The following is a 13,646-nucleotide window of genomic DNA, read 5'->3' as shown; positions in this document are numbered from 1 at the left end:
TTCATGGCTGTTTGCTTCAGGCAGGAACGAGAGAAATGGCCTCAACGCCACATGACCCATGCAGACGTGTTTACAGAGCACTATCAGCAGGATGGACCGGGTTAGACTGATATATGGGCTTGCTGATAGTGCCATTTTGTTTTTGCCCTCTGTAAAATATTTACTAGTTTGATTATTGCACTCATCAGGAATGTACTCTTTGTTTGAAGTTTCTTTTTGTAGCAAACATTATTGCTACTTAGAATGGGCTCAGTTTTATTGTTCCAAATGTCTATAAAATACATATTTAGTTGGACACTTTATTGAAACGAAGATGTCATTTTTGAAAACATTTGGTGGCGTAACCAAAAGCAGTCATCTTCAGGCTCGATCCAAATATATCAGCACTGATTTCCTCAAAAGACCACATCTGCTGAAGCAAATCAAAAACCATGCCCCCCTGTGTTTGTGGAAAATATCCGTATATGGCTATCGCTATCCCTAATGATACATGTATTGACCCATCATCTGTTAAGTGCAGGGCAAGTGCCGAAGTGCCCCGGGTTCCTTATCAGCTGCAGCACACTGTATTAGTGTGCCGGCTCGGCGTAGCGCTGACCTAATCCGGGTAGCAGGTGCCACTGGAGCCGAGGTAAAGTGGACATGTATTTCAGGGAGGATGAGCCATCTGGGTCTTGATACTTTATGGTGCTTAAAACACACTCTAAAGTGTGACACTCCCAGCACTTACCTTTTTAGCTGCACACAATAATCCCGGCGCTGGCTGCCGAAGGGAGAGAGGAGGGCTTTCAGAAGAATTTACAGGGTTTGATATGGTGTGGAGCCTCCACTTCGACACGGATTCATGAAACAGTCAGACACACTCGGCGCTTTGATTTTGATTCCTCTAACTCTCTCAGTGTTGTTTTGTCATCTACAGTATGAAATATGTCGAGCAGAAAGAAGTGTGTTTGTTTTCTTTCTGTTTTTTTTCTTCCTGCTTCTGTGCCAGTCTGACTTGCTCAACACTTTTCTGGGGCCTTGTGTTGTTTTTTTTCTTTTTTTCCTGGTGTGGTCTGTTTCATCTCGCAAGTGATTTGGCTCGTTTCTGAGTCCAATTTCGCTCCCGTTTCACCGTGCATCCCTCCCCCTTCTACACAGATATACTCACATTCGCACATTTCCCCAAACTGACACGCCACCTTCACACTCCAAACAAATCAATTCTTCACTCAGTGAAACGCAGGCAGCTCAGAGCAGCCCTGAAAACGTGCAGGCTGTTGTTAATGTTCCTTGTCCACTATGGCTCGAGGAGGTCAGACCCAGATTCTCCTTCCTCTGCCTGAATGTGGCACTGGGGATGGGACCATGCCCGGATTTAATCAGGATTAAAAACACTCACAATAAGTTAATCATGGCAAGTTTTCATTATGGTGAATTTTCATTATCAGCATCAACATGTATATTGATTGTTGTTCATGAAAAATATATATATATTTGTAAAGTGATACCAGAATGTTTAAGAGTTTGAAGCATATTTTGATCTTTTTTGGGATAACATAATCACAATGATTTTGTCCAGTATAAAGGTGATATGATATTTTCATATCGTGTCTTAGGTTTAGGTGAGCAGCAGCCCCACAGGTCAGGATCCAGGCCTTGTTTCCATTAGTTAAACTGACACAACTGCCTGCCCTCTGCCCCCCCCCCCCCCCCCCCCTTTGCCTTATTAACTAACCTCTCTCTCCCTCTTCCTCCTCCTGTCTGGGTCACTTTATCCCTCTCTCGGTGGTGCTCTCTCTCTCTCTCTCTAATCAAGAATGATGAATAGGCTGCAAGGTCGGACAGCAAATTGTGTTGAACCTGATACACCCTGCAGTTGTCACTCTTTTACTGGGGGGGGGGGGGGTGTTTGTGTGTGTTAAGCTCCTTATGAGAGCAATTTCAAACATCGCCATCCCCGTAAGTGTGTCGTCAGCCTTGACATGTAAAAAAAATGTCAAAACTTGTGCAAGAAGTCTACTTTCCGGTAGCGCAGGCTTGCAGCTCGGAGGAAACGCAGCTCTTTTGGCGTGTTGCCATTATAAAAAAGGCAGCTCTAGTCTAGTCAACAGCTGCTGGGTCTCCATCTGTAAGCCTAATTACCCAGCAGCACCCCAGGAGCCGCTCAGCAGCAGGATCCTCCTATAGAAGAGGCATTGATTACATCTGTGTGTCTATACCAGACTGTGTTTCCTTGATGGCCCACAGATATGTGAAACTTAAGCCCAAGCACTTTAGTGCACACTGGGGTGCTATCTGTGGACAAATAGTCCTCTAAGATCTTACCCTTTTGCATCCACGCTCCCTGTGGGGGAAATTTCACCGACACTCTAGATCATTTAGAGATACTCTACAATTTGCGACACGTTATATAATATAGTACATTCAAAGTAGAGTCTTGCTGTTTACCAGTCAAACCATGTTTTTGATCAGCGTTCATTGATAGTATACGATATTTATATATTTATATTCATTTAGGTTTAGCTCCTCAGATGTGAGGATCTGCTGATTTATTTCGTTGTTAATTGAATATCTTCGGGTTATGCACTTAAAGATGGAATCTTGGGCTCTGGGAAATTTTCACGGGGCATTTTTCACCATTTTTGGATATTTGACGGAAAATAAATTAAAATAAGTAAATATTGTCAACAACGATAATTGTTGCTTAGATTCTAGCTGTATATGTAGTATTTTATTATTTGTACTCGATGCAGTGTCATTCCTGTGGCATGCTGTAATGTAATCTCTTGAAAGACTGAGAAGCCGAGCCTTGATCAGCACTCCTGGCCTGTAAGAACAGGAAGCTTCAACATGTAAACATGACAAGAAGAAGAAGTGCGGCGGTTGATTGATGACGTGGATCTCTTGCACTTGTTGATAAAGAGATATTTGTTTCTATAGACTGCCACCACTTGGGAAAGCTCACTGCCTCCACATTCTTGGCTGTCGGAGGGTTTTATTTGACATAATGAAAATGGCTGCTGTATCGGCATGATGCAGGTGAGTAGCTCGGCAGGCGTCTTAGCCTGAACATGACAAACTGTGGAAACTCGAAGAAATACAATGTGTTGGCAAAGACGGTTGTTGGTCCCCTTTCATGGCACCGGGATTTGTAATGGCTGCATACGTCAAAACGCTGGACGAGGTATGGAGAACCGTTAGGATCTGTCACCTTCCAATTGTCGCTTTGCTTTCTGAGTGGGGGGAGTGAAAATGGAGATGGAGGAGGAAAAGAAAAACATGCCGGCTCTTTCAACCCACCACTGTCATGCCACTTAGGATTTGTTGAAGGATTTTCACCCAGCCATTTCCCTTCCATTGAGAAGTAATCAGTACGCCACTGAAAGATGATATTATATCCACTTAGAGGCATGTGGGCTTCATGCATGCTCATACATGAAATGGGGCTGGAAAGCGTTGCTTCTGTTTACATTGCTGAGCACTCACACACACACACACACACACACACACACACACACACACACACACATTTCTGCTTGGACCTGAAGCATCCTGCCAAAAGTCTCCTCTTTCTTTCTTCGGTTCTCTTTCTTTCCTTCCATTCTCTGTGGATCGTGGCCTCTTTTGGGGGGTTAAGTGAGGATGCCTTCCTGTGGGGCACCAAAGTGATACTGTTCGGGCGTTGTGCAAGCTTAAGTAAAGCTGACACGCCGCTCCAGAAACACAATCCACGGCGGCACACGGATGCCTCTGAGAAGGTCTTGAAGGTACGGGAGACACAGGGAGGCTGCCACTGTCCTCCCACCGCTGCGTCCTGGTGTGGGAAGCAGGAGTTAAGTCCTTTATTAGAAGTGGCAGCCGTTGTCTCCAGTCACCTCGCTAATTGCAGTGCCACGTCCACCGCCGTAATCGATTGAGACAGCTGCCGCTGCGGCGTTCGAGTCCATCAGGCAGGCGTGTCATGCTAATTAACAAAACGATAAGGCCACTGCTTGCAGCGTTTCACAAATAACTCCTGAAGGCTCCCCCTCTCTTTAGAAATGAAAGTTCAGATCACCCCCCCTCCCCATCCCTGCCTGTTGGCTGTCTGTTCGCGGCAGCCCTCAGGGTGCTAACGGTCACCAGTGGCGGTGATGGGTCAGTGACAGTGAAAGGGGTCAAATTCCTGGCTGGCAGGGTGGGCCGTGTCAGAGGAGCCATTAGACGTGAGCTTTTCCTGTTGAAAGTTCCAAGATGTCCACCCTTTTTATTTAGGAAAGGCCCAGTGGCACTGACCTCAGACGACCCGGCTGTGTTCATGAGAAGCTGAGACTGATGGCGGTCACTGAACACACGAGCTCTGCTCCAACACGCCCTGCAGGGGGAGGGGCCCCGGCGGAGAGTCGGGTGGAGGAGCAGGGTGAGCGTGGAGGAGTTTGGCTTCTCCGCTGCACATTTATAAGTTAATAATTTATGAGTTAATGTTGGTGTAACGTTGCTTTTGGAGCACCACTGGATTGTATATGACACAGTCAACATTCAGAGCTCTCTCTCTCTCTCTCTCTCTCTCTTTCCCCTTCAATTTGGAAACGAGCTCTACGTCATTTGCCTCCCATGTCTGCAATGAGAGGTGAATGGCATATGTGTCCTGCACCATATGGCCGGTGTTTGAATTGGGATCCGATATGTGTGCAGGAATAACTGATTCATCCCGCCGCTTGAGGCTGCCAGCTATCTCAAATGAACATTAGGTTCTCAATTTATGCCTGGGCTTTGACTGTAAACGTGTCACAGCTTAACACCCGTCCCCATTCTGCTGCCGTCCTCTCCTTTTGTCAGCTGGGGAGAAGAGACGGAGAGGAATAATTGAAACGTGCCAGCTGTCCCCTCGCTCTTCAGCTATCTTGGCCAGATTTTTTTCCTTGTCCACTCCCCCATTAACGTCTCTTGAGTGATTTGCAAAAACGTCGCCTTGGCTCCCTTCGTTACCAGTTGGAGATGCTCGAGGCAGATTAAATAGTGCGAGGGAAAAGCAAGCCTTTGCAAATTTCTCCTATGATTTTATTATTAGCACAATGATTCAACGCTGCTCAGCCCTTCTGTTCCTCTCGTACAAAATAATTTTTGCTGAAATCACCCCACCTTCTTTTTTTATGACAGAATACCTCACAGCAATGAAGTGTTGATTGGCAAGACTGTGGTTTCCTGCCTTCTGCCAGTATCTGTTATAGCCATCTTCCACAGTCACTCAGTCGTGAGCTAAGCCTTGGCTCTGTGAAGATTGCTTGTCTAGAGAGGTACAAAAAACCAAATCATTGTGAGCTCAACCGTCAAGAGCGGAGGAATATTCTGTCAACCAGAGCCAGCGGGAGACGGATCAAGTCAGTGTGCATTCTCACATACCTTCTGCATCCTCAACGTCTCCCAGCAGATATGCCGCTTTATTTAAATATCTGTCTGTTCATGTCCCTTTTTTATCAGCGCCATGACTGTTTATGCCTTTTGCAAAGCCATGAAGGGAGTGAACCGCAGTGTTTGCCTTGTAAATGAGAACACCCAGTGGCCTTAAGCTCCTCTTAGCCCCCGACCCCCCCTTGTCACAGCGGGAATTTGCATACCCTCGTATCTAATCTGAAAAGGCTTTTTTTGCATACAGGTTCTGTCTCCCTGGCTGTTGTATATGCTGGCACCACGGCCACAGTGAGCAGGTATTTTATGGAACGCACTTATTTGCATTCACAGCATAAGTTTGATGAGGGTTTTAGTCAGAGGCCGAATGTGAGTCTTCTCTAGGGCCCTCGTCTCATTCGTGAGGTTGTTGAGGTCCATTCGTCGGTAGCCAGGTGTGCGTTTGAAATAAAGTGGTGTGAAAAAAGCGCCTCAAAGAGAAGGCTTTTTAAAGGCTACAGCTCTGCTACTCAAAGCACTTGAGAGTAAAAATGTGTGCCGCGCTGTCCTTCCTGGTTCCTACGTTGTGTTCTCAACATGACATGTGTCAGTAGAGCATGCCTTAGAGGGATATCCTGGTCACAGGAGGAGTTATCCTCCGCCGAAGTCTCTTGGATGATGACACTCGGCCCACCCTAGTCCAGACCGGTACGAGGCCATTCAGCGCTGGGCCATCTGGCTGCATAAAGACCACAACGGACCAAATCGGTGCAGTTCTCCAGATGTTCCACGGGGACAAACAGGGTCACGAGTGAAGGATAGTGGAGGCAGGAGCAGCTGCGTAGCGACGCTGTGCTCACCCCAGATTCCCTGCTGGACACATCAGTCATGACCAGCGATTCCCAGTGGGCCGTTGTCCGTCTGCTCCCTCAGCCCCTGTGTCCCGCCTTTCTCCAGACAACCCCAGCCCTATATCACTGCAAACCCAGGCACGTGTGCACAGGGCAAGGCCCAATTCCCCTGAGTCAGCAGGGCCACGGGAACAACTATAAAAAGATCAATACTGGGATGAGATGTCATCTGGTGTGCAGACCTGCCAACACCCCCGAGGGAATGTCCCTGGTCCCCCCGGTGCACCAACCCAGCCAACGGGAGAGTGGGGATGGGGGGGGACCACCCCCCACCACCGGGCTGCCCTCCAACCTGCCTGACTCACTCATACCATCTGCTCAGGTTTGCGGACAAGGCTTCAGGACAACACGTTTGTTTTCTTGCTGTACAGACTCTCGTATGGCATTTGCTTCACACGACGGCCTGTGGCTTGCCTACTGATTTCCTCAGTGTGTGATTGGAGGGAAGGGGAATGTTTTCCATGTCCCGAGGGAAGGAAGAAGAAAACAAATGCCGAGTTTGGCAGTTTGTTGGTACGCATGAGACTCCGGTTGACAGTTGTGCGGTTTCCCGGCAAAGGGGACAGTGTTTGTTGAGAAACAGTGGTTTTGCTGCATGTAGCGCTGAGGTGACATGTGTCAGAGAGGCATTTCTGTCATCGCGTTAACGATGCGTATTCGTCTACACTCAAAACGGCTGCAGCTGAAACAAAACGGTAAGATCTATTCTGGAAGAGTAAGTGTTTTCTACCACTATCACTATTCTTGACAGCCTGTTTGCTGCTCAAGAAGCTGGAGCTGCACTTTAAAGGCCCAACACACTATAACTCTGCATTCATACTTAAATAACAGCAAAGAATCTGTTTGATTACTGAAACAAAGTAACTGGAATGATATCTCCAATAAGTGTCTTATCTGGCTTTGTGGAGCCTTTCAGTGAAATGAAGACGTTGGGGCTCTAGTGTTTGTGTAGTATGCCCACACTGAAAACTTTTTCCGTGTGTCTTCTGTTGTGCATTTGTGCATGTGTGTGTGTCTTAGCTTGCAGAGGGATTTTAACGAGGGTTGGGTTGGTCTGGGCTGATACCTCCCTGCCTCCATTAGAGCCCATTAGAATCATCATTAAGATAACCCAGCGCTGGCTGTGGCCCTGGCTTCCCAGCATTAGTATTAGAAACCCCTTCTCTGTCTCCTAGTGGTCGTAGGGAGACTTCCTTCAGTATCACTCGCCTCGCATTGTGTCTGGAAGAACAGGTTGCCACGGCAACATCACCCAACGGCGACATTTTGACTGGATATTTGCTTCATCGCCCGTTGTCTGTGCCTTCAGTCTCTCTCTCTCTCTCTCTCTCTCTCTCTCTCTCTCACTGACAGATTAATCCAAATCCCAGACCCCTATAAATCTGCAGGTCTATATACGCCTGAACCCCAGAATTCATTTGAAAATCGTGACACCTTAGTCGGCCCCGGTTCTCCCATAAAATGCAAGGAGCAAAGGAGGAGGTGCTCAACAAATAAAAAATAAAAGCTCTACCCTGCCTTTTTATTGGTCCTTTTATGGGTGTTAGGATCCTTGAAAGATTAAGCAGGCTGTTAATAGGGACTGGATATTCCATTAGTGGGCTGCATGTCGAGTTCTCACTGGCTTGTCGGCAGCTCCCGGCTCTTCTCTTTTTTTTGTTACCGTCGAGAGTGCCCGTAGAGCGTTTTTAATTGAGGCACTAGTAAGCCTTTCGGACTGAAGCACTGCTGCATCTCAGCTGTAGATTAGAGCTGCTTAGAGGGCCTCATCTCCACCAGGCTCTCCTCCTCCGTCTCCATCTTTCTCTATCAGTTCCTTCACACTTTCATTCCCTGGTTTTCTATGCAAGTGACGTGTGTGCTCAAAACGAATTCCACCGCTCTCGCCTTTGAAGAGTTCAGAAGCAGTAGTAGTGTTTTAGCTATTGTAGTTACCATCTCCTCCAACTCAATTTCTTTACGGCCCATTTTGTTTTTCTTTTTCATTAAGTGCTTTTGAGATTTTTTTTCGTGTGAAAGCTGTCGAGATGCTGCATTTTCTACCACTTGAATTTTCCCCGCTACAATGGCATATGATTACAGTCATTAAATTGCAACAGCCTAAGTATGGAAAGTCGTTGTTCGTGGAATGCTGATTATAAAAGCTTCTTGTCTGTCGAGAAGACCTTTGATGAACGGTGAAGACAAAGTGGTCGAGTTCAGAGTCCTCTGCTGTGGTTTTTCCAAATCCTGTGAAAGATCTGGAGGGGGGGGGGGGGGGGGGGGGGGGGGGGTAGAAAAGGCGCAGTAGCAGAGAGGCCAAGATAAAGGGCCACGATCTCTCCTCACAGCACAATTGAAACATAATTATTTCATGCCAGATTGTGTGCTCAGCAAAGCCCTGAATAGGGGCCGACATTTAACTTTAATTAGCTGTGATTTATTCATACTGACTGGATCGCGGGAAGAAATTGGATCATCTGATTATAGTCAAGCATGAAAATGGCCTGATTAAACACTTAATGGAACCTAGGGAGCGGGGAACAAGGGGAACCTTGGGCAGAAGACGTTGGGACGGCATTATTAGGGGGGGAAGAGCTGTGTTCTGCTTATCGTTGATCTTGTTTATCCTCTGAATACACGCTGTCTATTTCCTGAAATGCCTCGACATGTGACATGGCCAAAACCTGATTCACACCATCCGCTTACATTTTGCTATTTTGTGTCCTCTCAGGTGTGCCGACGGATGAGAGTCCCGTGTCCAAGATCTGTAGCTCAGCCAAAGTGTCAGGGCTCCAGCGCAGCCAGGAGCAGAGCAACAGCGAGGTGCTCTTCACGCCTCCCGTGCCCAGCCCCACGCCCGCTTCGGCGCCCACGGGGTCTCCCGCCCCCGCTGCAGCGGCAGCCCCCTCAGAGCCCCCTAGGTCCTTCCTCCCCACCCCGCCTCCTCTCAGTGTCAAGAGGGAGCAGCACCCTCTACCCCCTGTCCCCACCCCTCCCCTGTTGAGGGCTCCACCCCATCCCCACCCCCAGCCCCACCCTCGCCCTCCCCACCCACACTTGCATCAGGAGCCCCGCATCCTTCCGCCCCCGCAGCACCACGCACGGCCAGTAATCAGCCACCAGGTGCATCACCCGCTGCAGTACAGCAGCCTCCACGACATCAGGTATGTTGTCACATGGTCACGGGCTGCTTGGACCCGCGCTACATATCACACACTGATGCTGCGTTACATCAGGCCTCGGCCCCTCAGAGTTATGTCTAGTAATGTCAGTGAGCAGTCCTGTATCCAGGGGAGCTGTGTGCTAATCAAGTTGTCGCATCGCAGACACCATCACTCTCCGTTAATGTGTTCCTGCAAGTCTGGCGAAGACAGCAAGAAAACAAACTGTAGCAATTTCCAAATGAGTATAATGTAGCCTGATGCAACAAGCTTGCTGTACAATTCTACACAATATCGATGGCTTTCATAAGGATATTGATTTTTCACCACTTGAAACCATCAGATTTACTGTTTTTCATTGAGCAACGCTCCAGAACATACAGCACATTCTCTATTTCACCATATCCTCTCTAAGTCGGCCCTCGCCTTTTTTTATTTAAATGTCAGATGTTTTATTGCAACATCACTCTCATGTCGTGAAGCAAAGTGTCAACCATCATCTCAGTGCAGCTGAACTCACACGTGGCCACATTCTGGCTGCAACCTGCATGACTTCATAAATGTTCATTTTTGTTAGTAAATTATTATTCAAATAGTGAATTGTCATTTTCCCCCCTTTGTCTCCCGTTGAATGTTCAGTCACAGGAGCAGTCCATTGGGTCTTTCCAAACAGCACTTGCCTCCATCTCCTCACCACCACGTTAGCGGGCTCCCATCCTCCGCCCCCGCCTTACCTCTCTCCATAGCCAACCTCTCTACCTCGCACTATTCCTCCCTACGGAGCCCGGCCCATCGCCATCCGGCCATGTTTGCAACCCCAGCCACACTGCCGCCACCACCGACCTTACCGACCAACAGTTTAGTTGTGCCTGGGCACCCCGCCGGCACCCCCTACCCAGGTAAGCAGCATCTCACACGGTAACACACTCCAACAGTACGGCAGCTTCACAAAGCTTTCTGGTTTCCATTAGTTAACATATTTTACACAAAATAACAAAGTATTTATTCTACCAATTATTGACATTGATTTAGCAGAAGTGTCCTTTTTATAAAACATTTAGCTTCATCTTTGAATAATGATGTTTAATGTACTTACAGGGTCGCCCATAAAGTTGGAATCATTTGCAAATGTCTTGTTTTTATAGCGCCAAACAAATGTTATGAATGAATTCAGTTCACCTGGGTGATTGGGACATGTCATGTAATCATTTCAATAGGAATATGTGTTCAAAAACAAAGTATTCCAACTTTATGGGCAACAGTATATATACACTCTGAGCACAGGCTGTGTCTAAAATGTCTATCTTATATTGTTAAGTTGTTTTATGTTGTACTAGAGTTGATAATATATACATAAGAAAAAAAGTATTTAGATACGCATAGAATGCTACATTAACTGTATTTATTAGTCGATCACAAAACTAAACTAGTCAAGTGATCCTTGATTTGATACGATTTGCTGATCTGGTAAGTGTCAATTTATTACATTCCACTCCTTATATATTCTTTGATATGCATAACAGCATATCCAAATCTTTATATTTTTATATCTTTAATGATGAACTTGATACATTTGTCATTGCTTAATGCATGTAGGTCCAAAGTGCCTGAGCATAGAGAATAATACATGAAATGTGTTGCATTAATCTCAGAAGCTCTGTATGTAGCACATGACATACTGAAGCTCATAGCAAAGCAGTAAGCTCTTTCCTAAAAATGTCCCAATATTCCTTTATTGTTCTGGCTTTAATTATGAGGAATGCTGTCCGGTAAAGATACTAACTAAAAGAAAGTAACTGAATATGCTTGAAAGGGCCTTGTGCAGCACAGATCAATCCGATTTAACAAAAGAAAAGTTACAAAAATCCTGTAAGTAGCATTCTTTCATGTTTGTTCTTCCTTTCACTGGTGGAGAACATCATACTTCATTGTCTAAAAGCTTTAGTGGCTTGGTGATGAGGTCACAACGTCTCGGAGGCTGCAACGTCAGTATGCTATAAACCATCACAGCTGGACACATCTGTGCTGTAGCACTTCTCAGTGTCGGTGCTTTCCATCATCTAATCTGATGCACCACGCCTACGACATGTGATTGGTAACGATTTGATGATATGATTTCCCCAAGACGATGATGATGTCTCCCATAGATGTGATAAATTAATATGCCGGTTGTGCATTAACTTTGTAATCGAGGGCAAGTGTGTGTTCGTTTTCTGCTGGGATGACTCTTGGTTCTCTCTTGTCTTTAGATACCAGCCTGTTGATATCATTCAACCAACCAATCATGTATTGCCAGCCTCATTCGGGGATTCTGATTGGCACATTGTCACAGGCAACTCTCTTACCACCACCAATGAGTCCCCACGTAGAAAACCCTCACAGCATGAGCTGGAGAAACAGAGAATGCCAGGTGACTATTTCTCTTCTCTTCTTCTCTTGTTGTGAAGACTGACTGGGCGCCCGTGCCTTTTTTTTTTTCTTGTCCCTCCCCTTCCCTCTCCTCACCCACCCCCCACCCTTTTTTTTTCTTTCTTTTTTTTGTTGTTTTGTTTTGGTTTCCCTCGCTCTCCTTTCTTACAGAGCATGACCTCCTGAGGCAGGAGCTGAACAACCGCTTCCTGGTTCAGAGTTCGGAGCGGGGCCGGGGGCCGCCCGCCTCGCCACTGGCCCCCGCGTCGCTCCTGAGGGCAGAGTTTCACCAACACCAGCACATGCACCAGCACCAACACACCCACCAGCACACCTTCACGCCCTTCCCCGCCAGTCTGCCCCCGGCCGCCATCCTCGCCCCGCCCACCGCACCCCCCATGGTGCGTACCCAAGCCAGAAATGTGAGGATAAGTAAAGAAAACCGAAGACAAAGCTCCCGTAACTTCCCACCCAGCTGTCACCCCTCCCAAACTCCTTTTCAAGCAATTCCTTCCTTTTTCTTTTTTTTTTCTCTCTTCACCCCAAAATTCACCAAAGATGTCCCGTAGCTGTAGGAACCCCTCCCTCCCGGAAAATATGATACCCATTCAGTTTGAGTTTTGCTTTTTGGATTTCTGCACACTGCTAAAGTCTGAGGGCTGATGAGAAGCTGGGAGCATCACATCTGCTCCACTCTCACGAGGACAAATGCTGGGCAGATATGGCCCACTCGCTGCCAAATCCATTAACACACACACACACACACTAGCACGTCTTCTAGCTCATCCACATACATGTTAGTTGCTGCTCAGGTTTTCTCAAACCCGACCAAACACATAAATACTTCCATGCTTTGCAACTTCTTCGTTCATTGTGGAAGTAGAATCTAAAACTGTCCATCCACAGTAGGCATCACTCTGCATCGAGGCCACTGAAGCCTTTTAGAAACGTTGACATAGATCTGCTGTTCAGTTTTTTGACACGTATCAAAAAAGGGGGAACTTGAAATGTTTGCATATGGATGTGTTTTAAATGAATGTTTTCATTTGCCTGTTCACAAGGAGCAACAAAGGCGCTGTCAAACAGATGTGTGTGTGTGTGTGTGTGTGTGTGTGTGTGTGTGTGTGTGTGTGTGTGTGTGTGTGTGTGTGTGTGTGTGTGTGTGTGCGTGTGTGTGATCTGTATATTTGTGTGAATGTTCCTGGCCATGTGTTTGGTGAGAGGGGGATGACATCACTGCAAAGCTGTTTTGATAATGTTTGTAATTGCTTCTGTGCCTTGACTGCCATCAGGTCTACGGGGGGGGGGGATCCAAACACTGGCAGCTCTTAGATTAGATTATAGGAAAAAAGTTTATGACTATTCATCCATCATTTTAAATGCACAGCAATCTCTTGACAGTCGATTCAGTCGGGGCCTTCCATTTGTAGCGGTTTGGCATTAGTCTAATAGATCTAATCCATCATGTCATGACCTCTGATTAAGAGCCTGTGGTCCCATTAAGGCTCCGCTGCAACATTACCCCCATCCTGTTCATTAGAAATCAAAGCTGTGGTATTTATGGCACAGTCTCAGATAAGTGTAGAGACGTTCAGACGGCCAGCACACATGCCGTCTTTGTTATCTGCTCTGCTGTTCATTCCTGACTTGTAGGAATTATATACAGTTCACAGTTTACTCTTTGAAGATGAAAGAGGCGATTTTCCTCATCTCACTAATGCTAGTATTATGTAGCGCGTGATGTACACACACACACACACACACCCTCTTGTGTTGTTACTACAGGATTTGAGATTTGCCATTAATGTCCTCTGTTTCTTTCCGTTTAATTGAA

The 13,646-nt window shown here is 46.7% G+C and overlaps 1 protein-coding gene across 10 annotated transcripts in view; it reads left to right on the top strand.

Annotated features, from left to right (window-relative positions):
* Positions 1 to 13,646, top strand: part of fbrsl1 (fibrosin-like 1) — a 320,464-nt gene that overhangs the window by 295,366 nt on the left and 11,452 nt on the right. For 8 of the 10 annotated variants that reach the window (XM_084024105.1, XM_084024101.1, XM_084024104.1 and 5 more), the window contains 3 exons: positions 8,974 to 9,406; positions 10,043 to 10,302; positions 11,984 to 12,234. In XM_084024105.1, the coding sequence (XP_083880231.1) occupies positions 8,974 to 9,406; positions 10,043 to 10,302; positions 11,984 to 12,234 (944 nt within the window). Of the gene's footprint in view, positions 1 to 8,973; positions 9,407 to 10,042; positions 10,303 to 11,652; positions 11,814 to 11,983; positions 12,235 to 13,646 lie in introns of all 10 variants that reach the window. The other 2 variants (XM_084024103.1, XM_084024108.1) reach the window with 2 other exon arrangements.

Source organism: Eutrigla gurnardus, assembly GCF_963514095.1.
Source record: "Eutrigla gurnardus genome assembly, chromosome: 13".
Classification (NCBI taxonomy): Eukaryota; Metazoa; Chordata; class Actinopteri; order Perciformes; family Triglidae; genus Eutrigla; species Eutrigla gurnardus.
Note: the sequence above shows the minus strand (reverse complement) of the source record. Positions and strands in the feature narration are given on the sequence as shown.